The sequence below is a fragment of the Asterias rubens genome, chromosome 1 (assembly GCF_902459465.1).
Source record: "Asterias rubens chromosome 1, eAstRub1.3, whole genome shotgun sequence".
Classification (NCBI taxonomy): Eukaryota; Metazoa; Echinodermata; class Asteroidea; order Forcipulatida; family Asteriidae; genus Asterias; species Asterias rubens.
In genome coordinates this window covers 12048969-12060136 of record NC_047062.1, presented here as the reverse complement: position 1 = coordinate 12060136, position 11168 = coordinate 12048969, and the positions used below count along the sequence as shown (strand labels likewise).

General features: G+C 38.5%; 2 protein-coding genes across 2 annotated transcripts in view; both read left to right on the top strand.

Annotated features, from left to right (window-relative positions):
• Positions 1 to 2757: 2757 nt before the first annotated feature.
• LOC117304803 (insulinoma-associated protein 1a-like) lies at positions 2758 to 5969 on the top strand. Its single transcript, XM_033789806.1, has one exon. The coding sequence runs from the start codon at positions 3163 to 3165 to the stop codon at positions 4291 to 4293; it is 1131 nt and encodes a 376-aa protein (XP_033645697.1). The 5' UTR covers positions 2758 to 3162; the 3' UTR covers positions 4294 to 5969.
• A 2192-nt stretch (positions 5970 to 8161) lies between these two features.
• Positions 8162 to 11168, top strand: part of LOC117287947 (phospholipase B1, membrane-associated-like) — a 10893-nt gene continuing 7886 nt past the window's right edge. The window contains exons 1-4 of the mRNA XM_033768601.1: positions 8162 to 8576; positions 9239 to 9336; positions 9778 to 9838; positions 10447 to 10505. Of these exons, the coding sequence (XP_033624492.1) occupies positions 8504 to 8576; positions 9239 to 9336; positions 9778 to 9838; positions 10447 to 10505 (291 nt within the window). The 5' untranslated portion in view covers positions 8162 to 8503. The remainder of the gene's footprint in view (positions 8577 to 9238; positions 9337 to 9777; positions 9839 to 10446; positions 10506 to 11168) is intronic.

The window sequence follows — 11168 nt, the reverse complement described above, 5'->3', positions numbered from 1 at the left end:
TGTGAACATTTAAGCTCGATTGGTCATCGAAGTTGCGAGATAACTATGAAAGAAAAAAACACCCTTTTCATACGAAGTTGTGTGCTTTCAGATGCTTGATTTCGAGACCTCAAATTCTAAACTTGAGGTCTCGAAAACAAATTAGTGGAAAACTACTTCTTTCTCGAAAACTACGTTACTTCAGAGGGAGCCGTTTCTAAACGGCAAGACTGGAGGCAATTTTTTCACAAAGAAATTATGTCCTTTGTGCTTTGGGTAACCCACCCGTGTAGCGTGAAAGTCGTTCACAATGTGCCCACAAGCTAGCCTATATCCGATCACCCAGATGCACTCGGATGTACAACTGTTGTAGCTACCAGATTTTGCTAAAAATAGTTCAAGATTTTGACATAAAGCCGCCCTTTATTCTGTTTACTTCACACTACTATAATACTCTCAAATAAAAAAAAATTAAAAAAAATTAAAAAAAGATCCGGGATATATGCACTGGAATGAACTTAATAATTCAGTGGGCTTCCAGATTTAAAATTTGTATATTATTAGTCATCAGCAATGTAGCAGGCCTGGTTTTTCTTTCGGTAGTGAGCGAAATATATTGGGCCAGGCCCAACTTCATATAGCTGCTTAAGCTTAAAAGTGTGCTTTGGGAATGGTATTTTGGCTGGTAAGGCTGGTAAATATTAAATAAATAGTTTTTTTTTGCTTATTGGACACTATTGGTAATTCCCACTTGCTGTATCGCAACATATGCATACAATATCAAACCTGTGAAAAATTGAGCTCAATTGGTCGTCGAAGTTGCGAGATAATAATGAAAGAAAAACACCCTTGTCACAGGGAGTTGTGTGCTTTCAGATGCTTGATTTCGAGACCTCAAGTTCTAAATCTGAGGTCTCGAAACTCGAAAACTACTCCACTTCAGAGGGAGCCGTTTCTCACATACTGTACTACTAACCTCTCCCCAATACTCGTTACCAGGTAAGGTTTTGTCCTGATAATTAGTTTTAGTAATTAGGCCCTATGCTCCAGAAAATTAGGCCCGGTTACTAACACGCTGGATGACAGTGTATGCTATGTGATGCTCAAACAAAGAAGATATGTAAGCAACTCACGAGATGCTGTATTTGGCGTTGTGTAGGCCTATCTCAAAGTAACCCAGTCGCAAAGTTTTTCTTTGTTCGTTTCACAAAAACTTTGATGTTTATAAAACATTGTTGAAGTCACTGGTGGAAGTGGTGTGAGTAAAACTGTTTTAACTTTTAAAACCATTTTATTTTTATTTTTATAGTTTAGACATGAATTGTACCTAGCTATATTTATATGTTGTGAGAATTATTTGAATGTATGGGTTAATTGGGCTTACAAGAAGTAGCAAAGTTGCGCAGAGCAATTTTTTGTGGTCAAATTTATGAAATAAAAAATACTACATTACAATTCTCCACGAACAATAGTGTATTTTAGGTGAAGGGACTAGTATACATATTCGGCAACTCTAATACATGGATTATGTTCAAAACATAAAATAAAATAAATGGACAGTGTGTCGCAATAAAAAGTGGTAAACACAGTGAAAATTAAGTTGTATCAAATCAAAGAAGTTAGTTTTTGTATAGTGACAATACAACACGCATAATAATACAAACCAATAATAATATATACAACACGCCTACAACCCAAATATAAATGTTGCCTTCTGGCATAGGGCCAATTTGTTTTGTTATTTACAGTATAAACACATACATATTTCGAGTCGATACTTTCAGTTAGTCTCACTTCTCACGGTTTTTTCCCCCACTTCATTTTCCCCGTAATTTATGTTTCATTTCTTTTGATAGTCTTGATAATGTAATGGAATTCATTACTTTCAGTTCCATTCCATTTGCACAACCAACTGTTCGCGAAAGTACCTATTTTATTTATAAGATGTGGCGTTGATTGGGAAGCATAAGAGTCAACAAAAAGCTGCGGAAAGTCTTTGTATACATTGGGGCTCTTTAGCATGACCCGGAACAACGGCCGATTTATATACAGTGTAGCAGCTGCACTGGACAAAGAGATACAGCCTTATTGTGGTTTTTTGCTTGCGCGGTTATTAAAACGACCATCAGACATTCTTTTGTTGGTGGATCAAAAGCTACTCGCGTGCCACTCGCGTGGCTGAATACCAACACAATAACAAAAGAAGACCGTTTGGACAAGAGCAGTGGGCAACTTGTAGGGTTGCTGCGAACGATGTCTGGCTTCTTAGCCAATCGGGTGAAAGGGTGTCCATACAGGCGCCACTTTAAGGACCAATGGGAGATTGACTTTTTGTTTCAGCTTAGAATGTTTTTTTTCCTCTCTACAACGGCTGCTCATCACAGCATCGACTTGTTGTAGGGGATCTAGGAAATCGGCCCAAACGAATCAATAGGACCATTAAATGTGTGAATAGCTCATGACATTAATTATGCATCCGGTTTAAAATTGCCGATGAGTGAGTTTACCTAAATCCTTGAAATAAAATCAATGAAATTGGAATCTGCAGGGATAGACATCATATCGTGATGCACAATATTTTTTATTGTGCTGTGGTTTATTTTGTTATCGGTTGATTATAGCACTGTGGAAAATTCCCCGGTGTCTTTGTGTAAATGAATACTAATGAATGTCAACATTGGTTTGGTTGGTCATTGTGCTTCTTCAATCATTATCGCATCATTGTAAAGTGCGCAACAGGTAGCTCTGGATTCCGCAAGCACAACGTCCAGAGTGGAAACAAAACACGGCACGTGCCGGATACATTCGCAAACAAAGACGATGTACGTTAATAGGGGGAGTCCCACCACCAACGCCTCGAATCGGAAGTGCCTCTTTCACATTTTTGTTTTGTTATGCACACTCCATATTTTAGGCTCGTTGTCTGCTTGCTCTCGGCCACTTCACATGTTGACTCCGTGCTGGACACTCCTCATCTGCTGTGCATGTTTGAAAAGAGCTGAGTACCCTAGCTGGATACGGATTTCTGCACTTACCACCAATGATTTTAGTACTTCTCGAAATACAACGTAAAATCTAGTTTGAATTATTGCGGGAGGTGTACTTTGAATCACCTTATTCTAACGAATTGTGATTATTTCGACATTTTTAAAAGTGTTGATCCGATCTCGGCAAATTGGCAAAATGCCTAGAGGATTTTTGGTAAAACGGAACCAAACTCTGGCAACGGTGTCACATCGTTCTTGCTTACTGGATTGGGCAGAAAGCAGTCAACATCCCGGGCATGCAGCTATCGGAGATGGGATGGAGCTAGGGGTGCAGTGGTCCCCGACACGGCATGTCGATTCACCGGACTCGGGTTATGGAAACAGCCCCGTGGATCCGGCTGGTTACTCGGTGCCGACTCAAGCGTTCGGTTTCGGAAGGGACAGCTCATTTTCTGCGTTTGTCTACAAGGAACCAGTGGGCATCCAAACTACTTACTACAAGCATCCACCTTCCTCTTCCGAGGCTTCTTCAGTAAAATGTGACTTTCAAGACAGCGATAAAACGATTTGCAAAACGCCAACGACGCCAAAGGTCGAGTCGACTCCGACGAAATCATTACCATTGAAGAAGCGACCCATCCCCGAAGATCAGTGGGCGACGGTTACAGCCAAACCATTCCAGCCTGGTAAGAAACCAAGAGCTGTAAGAAAGCTCAACTTTGACAATGACACCAAATCACCTGTTAATGGGACAATTATACGAGAAAGCATCACGAGCAACCACGAAGGCGAATCGTCAGTGCCGTGCGGTGACAAAACAAAAGGCATGTTTGTTTGTAAGTTGTGCAGAGAAGACTACCACAACCCACTTTCTCTTGCTCAACACAAATGCTCTCGCATCGTCCACGTTGAATTCCGCTGTCCCGAGTGCGACAAAGTCTTCAACTGTCATGCTAACTTAGCTTCTCATCGTCGTTGGCACAAGCCAAAACCATCTGCAGAGTGCTTCCCACTTCCTCCCAGCATCATCCCAGTCACGGAGTCAGTCCTCGTGATCCCCACACCAGCAGTCAGCAACAAATTGAGCGAAGGAAGCAACAGAAAGACCAACATCCCAACCCCCGTGACTGTTCCCCACAGCAAGAGCTTCCACAAGTGCGAACATTGCAAGAAAAAGTTTAGACGGCCGGTGAATCTCCGTAAACATCTTTTGCACCGCCATGGCGAATCGGATGTCTCGCCCTGCCGTCATTGCGGACAGATATTCGGCAGTATGCAAACCCAGACACTTCACTCCTGTTGGACTCTGGAAGGTGACGTCTTATGATTGGGACAAAACTGTTGACTGGTCAATAACTGAACAGTTTTTTTTAATAACTTATTGGTTTTTGAAATATAATTTTGTTGACTATCCACATTGTTATATGTCGTTAAAATCCACCGTTTTTAGGGCCCTATATAATACATTTTAAAAATACATAATTGAAGGATAAAACATCGTTTATTTTAATTTATTTCGTCTGAAAACTCACTGATTATGAAATGTTTTCCTATAATAAGTAAAGTCCTATTTGAGAACACTGTAACGGATTAAGCCCATATTATTGTCACATATTTGTCATTGCACGTTACAGTATGGCTATTGCTATGTACACATTACTGTCGTGACATTGTGTTTTGAGCCCATTTTCCAAAGAACAGTGCTTTATTTGTATTTATGTTTTTTTTTCTAAGGAGAAAATTATTTAAGAACAGTATTTATACATTTCGGAAAAAGCAATAACTTTTAATCGAACTTTACCACCTCACATAGTTTTTTTTTAATGAACATTACTTTGTACTATTTTTGCTCTCCAAAATTGACATTTGACATTTATTTATGCTGTACACCTATATGCTGTATTTCCCCAAACGGAGCATTTGACGTCAGTTGTCCAGTGCTGATACAATACAAAACCATTGCATATGTTAACAGCTTGAACATTTTCATTGATTTCGGTTTCTATGACGTCGAGAAAGTATAGCCCAAATATTTATTTAGAACTGTCAGTTTTAAAAGAAACTTTAATTCGATTTGTCCATTGCTGGATGTGAGGGTACCCGTGTAATTGCAACGCTTTGTTACATCTAACAATACTTGGCCATAAGCACTATTGTACTTTATTGAATAACTATTCCAAACATAATAGGCTGTAAAACACTGGTTTTGAGGCTCAACAGCTATGGCTGTATAAATACCAGTTTTTGCAACAGCCGTTAACCAATAGGCCATATACTAGCACTGCAAATCAGTTGTTTTGGACACCATAATTATAGTTCGTTTGAGAGCAAACAAAGATTGGGTTTTGCAAAGTGCAAGCAACCTTCCCCCTTCTCGGAGTTGTGAATTCTGATAACCGAAACCAATCATGATGTATGCTTGTCCATGCCTTTGTCACCCATGTGTGTGAAAGCGAATGTGGAAACCGATTCTTTTGAAACCATGGCCATTGACCAATTTGTGTTCTTTCAACCTCGGTTTTGTCACATTTGTTTAAATGGAAAGTAAACAAGAGAACACGGAAAAGAGGGGCCCCTTTTGATAAAGAAAATTTAGCAAGAAACATCCCTAAACAAATATTTGTTCATGTTAAGTGAATCACGGGCCCTATTTCATAAAGCCCGTATAAGCACAAAAAAACGTTATGTGATTTGGGCTCTGTTTCTGCTAAGCAATATTATTGTGTGGTTGTGGTTAGAAATAGAGCGCATTTATTATTACATTAAATTTTCATGGTTGGGACTGGTGCCCCACTCAGCTTTTGCTTAGCAAAGAATTTGTTAAAGTAGTATTTGCTGCTTTATTATAAGATTGGGCCATCTACTTTATTCCTCCATGGGCCATGTAACAACTTGGCCTCCTAACTCAATTACCATGTGTATACTTATTAATAATGAAAACAAAATCACACTCTGACTGATTTGTTTGCCTAATTTATGAATTTCTAAATAAAGATTTATATTGAACTGAAGTATAGTTGAGGCCCTGTTCCTTTCTTCGTATTATGTTCTGTTTAAGTTTGTTGGTCTTATCCAGAACAATGCTAAATGTCAATATTTGTCTCCGAAGATTTAAAATAAAATTTTATTTAATTATATTTAAATGATAACTTCTTCCACTGAACGTCACTGAACGTAATAATAATAATAACGAAGTCTTATATAGCGCACGTATCTTCCAAACAATGTACTCAAGGCGCTGAGTATATACAAACTTTCAGAAAGATATGTTATGATTGCAGTGATGAATTTTGAGGCCCAATTAGTCAGCACCTTATAATGGTTTACAAGGTGCTACGGCGCATTAAGCAGCCACAGCCAGGAACACCGGGGCGAACCCCTTCTCTTTTCGATAATGCGTTACACAACACATGGGACCACCGGCTTTAGGCAGTGTAGTGTATACTTCTGGTAATCATCAGTAACCTCATACTGGATTGCAACAAAGCACATTTATGCATAAAATGACAAACTTGTGGCAATTTTGACTGAATAGGTCATTGAAGTTGCAAGAAAATTATGGGAAAAACCCACAATGTTATTAAAGGCATAACAATGATTAATCAAGAACGACTGAGATTCGAATTTTGGGGTAAACAAATTCACCCTTTCTCTAAAACATTACTTCAAAGGAGTTTGTTTCTAACAGTTATAATAAATTTTAACAGCTCTCAAGTACATTTTATTCTCATTTGTTTGTGGAGTACAACCTGCCTTCAAACAATATTATTTCTTACCACACGCCGAACATGCCCACATGATTATATATTTGTAAATGTACTTGAAGATAAACAAACTTATTCCAGTCAAAGTCTAAACCTACGGACACTAATTACGCACTCACCGGTTGGGTTACCGTTTGGTGAAGTAGTCCGTCAGCCAGAACTGAAACAACAAACACCGACGGAGAATGGGGATAGTGTTGATATTGCATCATTGAAAATTTTCAGACATCAAAACCCCTAGGGAAATTCCGCAAAATAATAAAGTTCCAATATTTGTCAAAAATCTCGTTATTTTAATTTGGAGATTGAAAAGATGAGATAATGAGAACAAAAGTGTTAGGTCATAAACTTGACTAATTTATGACCGGCATTATCCTACAGCGATTATACAAAATACCCGTGGCTGTATTAATTATTTAAAAACGCAGATTGGTATAATAGGCTTATGACTTGGGAAATAAATGGTTGTTTCATCTTCCTGGCCACACAATCACGCGATGTGTTGAGAATATCGTTGTAGAGTTCATCTGATCTGATTAAGCTACAGGTCTCCCCATTTTGATCTTTGTTCCTTTTGTTCAAAGAAGAAGAATTCAACGATCATAATATAGTCAACGTCGCACGACTGTGTGTGAGTGGTGGGCCCGGCCGGCACGAAACAAGAGCTTTTAAAAGCACTACTTCAAACTCGGAATAAAGAAACATCTCTATTGCAAATGATGTTTTGCACAACTTCAACATAATTTCAGTATATTTTTTATAAATTACTATGAGTCGCTATTCATATGCTTGCTTACAGCAACAACAAAGAAAAAGACACTGACAGTTTATACTGGATTTTATTTTCTAAACTAAAGTTAAATAAATGTTTACAATTGACCATAATAGTTATTTTCAATCTGCCATAGCTGTTTTTTATCAATACAAAGTTCATGCCAGCACCATGACTCTAATATATGTCGGTCAGAAATAGCCTATCGTTAGAGTCGACAAATCATCATTATTTTGAAGACCTCCCCGAAATGACCATTGCTTATTTAGCCTGCTCAACCAAACTAAAAGGGCATGCTAATAAGGGCCCTGATAATACACAGTTCTCGGTTTTTATTTGTTTACTGAGACCACATCATTTGCTTTCATTTTTAAAATCAAAGTGTGGGAACTTCATTTGAAGCAAATCACGCAGTAAAACACAGGAATGTTAGGTATTGGTAAACTGAATGAACCCCAGCAAAGAGTGTCACAATCGCATTGTTGGGTTGTTCCCAGCATCATTGTTCACTAATGGTTCCTTGTGTTAACTGACGCATTATGTGACAAAATGAATCGGGAACTGGCCGCCAACTCCCAACTTAAATAAAAAGCTCAGAATTTATAAAGGAAACGATTAAGTCCACGGGTTGTTCTTTTCCCCTTGTTCTTGGGTGTTGAGCATGACTGTTTGTAAGGCCATGTTGAACACACAATCCGTCTTGACTTGCTTGGTCCCTGTCCACTCAAAGCAGTCACCGGGTTGAATTTGGCCTATGAGGCTCCTCCAAAAGTGGCGTTATAAAAATCAGGAACCATTATCAGTGTTTTGACCTCGTGTTTACTTCTCTAATAGTTAGTGTGCATAGTTTGCCGACCTTTGTCCATCTGGGGAGGAACACTATCATAACACAGAATACATTTTACATAGGTGCAAGGTTTGCGCACTCTGTGTTTAATTCACATGATAACAAATCTCAGGGAAAGACTGGCATCATTTCTTGCTCTGCTGTAATTGACAAGATGCAGATTCTTTTTCTGCTGACTCTCTTGTTGTGTCTTTTCTTCAGTGCATCTTCCCAAGATGACTTGGCAGGTAAATATTACATTCATACCCGTCAGCATCCCATCCCTCATTCGGGAGCCGGCTGAAAATAACAATGTTTGCACAAGGTTATATAAATAAAAAAAAACTTACTCAATCCAAACCTGTTTGCCTTTTGTTCGTTGTTGTTGTTGTTGTACAATAATTTGAGACCAACGTAAGCTTGTGTTTTGGTTGCATACAATCTCTTTCTGTTATGATTTTGTTGATACAGTTTAGGTTTAGTTTATCGGTGCAAGAACTGACTCAATTGGCTGCCTATCCCATGGAGTACGAACAGTCAATGGTCAATGTAGGCAAAGACCTTGTACTCGCTACACGGCAAAAGTGTCCGTATCCATGCAACCCCCTTTTGCATTCGTTAAATAAAATAATTTTAATTTTCTCGAATGAGAATTTTTTTTTAAGGAGTGAGCAAATGGTGGCAGGGTAGGCCCCCCTATCTGAAAGTTTTCCACCCGGGCTCAATTAAGTTTTGTGATGAAATCATTTTGAGAAACATAGATTCCTTGATGATGATGACAACCACTGTATTTGATACCCTTCACCCAATTTATTTTGCAAACTCCCAAAACATTTAATTTTATCACATTTTGTTTTCATGTTCGACTTGACGTTACTTTATAAATGTGATCATTGGACACACTAAACAGATCACTGGAGAGAATATGTCACATTGCTGGAGACATTCGACAAGTATGGGTACGGAGATCGTAGCATGGAGGACGAACTCAACCGAAATTCATCCTCTGTGAGTAAAATGATTTCTCTGTTTTAGCCTTTTGTCAAGGCCTTTGTGGTACGGGTCGAGTTGCTCACTTGGTGAATGGTCTCTTCCTCCAGTCGCTTGGGATAGCAGCTCTATGAATATGTCAGCGCCACTAGGGACTTGACAAAAGGCTACTTCTCAGTTGGAATATTATCCTAGACCTAAATTATTTCCTTGGTGGGAGTGTATCAAACTATTTGAATCCAAAAGCAAACGCATTTTCACTGTGAAAACATGTTTTGCAATGTTATATATAGGTACATGCTAGGAAATGTCGGTGTCAACCACTGGTAAAAAAAAAAGTGATACACCATAAACCACAGGGAAATTGGCTTGGTAACTTTCAAAATAATTCTGGGTTTATTAAACAAAGACAAATTTACTGGTGTGGGACTTGAATCTTGTTTATATTCCCCTATTTAGATTACCGTAGAGGCTCATTTTGATTGCAAACCCTCGGCATCCCTGGAAAAACCCACATCAGGTGAGTGTGTGTTTGACCCTCAGTAAATAAACATTCTATATTCGTCAAAACCATCCTCAAACAAAGGGACTTTGAAATTGGGCCAATGTTTGTTTTATTATAGTGTTGTTTGCTTGTTGCGTTTTTTGGGGTGCTTTTTGGTTGTTATTTTTTACCGAAGTCAAACTGGTTTAGTTTTTTTTTTTTATTAGTTATATAATTTAGTATTTTTGTTTTAAGATAATCTTTCGCTTGGCGAATTTCTAAAGACAAACGGGTATTATTTGGGTGGGGTGGGTTGGGATAGCTCTATGGATAGGGTGGAATTCCAGAAATCTAACCGATTATGCAAGACATACCAGTATAAATCTAAGATAAATAATTTCGTCGCGCTATAATTCCAAAGTCGAGAAAAAAAGTTCCAGAAGATCCCCAAACCATTGCATGTTTCGATTACCATTATAAATATTATATGGCTTTTCCTTAAAAAACCTTAAAAGAACAAAACCTGAAATATGAGTATAGCTTAGATTTTTTTTTACACAACCATGGTGCTACCGCAAACCTAACCTGACTTAAGCCTCTAGTTTGATAGAAATGCAGTGACATTAATTTTTTTTTTTTTTAAGTTCACAAGTTGCGGCCGGGAGACATTAATGTAATCGCTGCAATGGGAGATTCGCTTACCGTAAGTTTGTTTCTGGATCGATAAAATGTTTGTGGTTGTAGTTTGTTTGTTCCTCCTTCCCTATATGGCGGCTACTGTTCTTTTTGAAGGTGAAAATAGCTCAATTGAAGAGTGTTGTACACAAAACTAAATAGCTCGATTGAAGAGTGTTGTACACAAAACTCAATAGCTTATATAGGCATTTTCAACACTTTACTGTGATGGTTGTGAGGGTCGAGTTGGTTCAAACCCATGTTCGGCGGTAATCCCAAGCGCGCCATAGACTGCTGTAAAGAGTTACTACACATGAAAGAATCTGATCGAAGCATGCACAAGCCATTTATTCATTTATTTTTTTCCAGAAAATGGCCGTGTCAAAAATGGCGGCTGTTCTCAGTGAAGCCGCAGCCGAACCATACTGGGCGCTCCTAGACTAAAGTAAACGAGGCCGAATCCGAACAAATTTATATATTTTAATTTTATTTTAAGTCTTTAGACATACACAATGATTACAAATTGGACAGGGGCTGTCAAGTTAAAAACAAATAACGTCTATAGATGACTACGACTGTTGCTGATGATGTTCCTGAAGATTTCCTACGCATGATGACGCGGCGATCCAGTCATTATAACCGTAGCCGTTGCCGCCAATTCGGCCGCAGTGTCAGAACATTGAAACTTGGT

What these genes read in the sequence shown, in the direction of transcription:
- LOC117304803 (XM_033789806.1), top strand. Translation starts at nt 3,163, where the DNA reads ATGCCTAGAGGATTTTTGGTAAAACGGAACCAAACTCTGGCAACGGTG.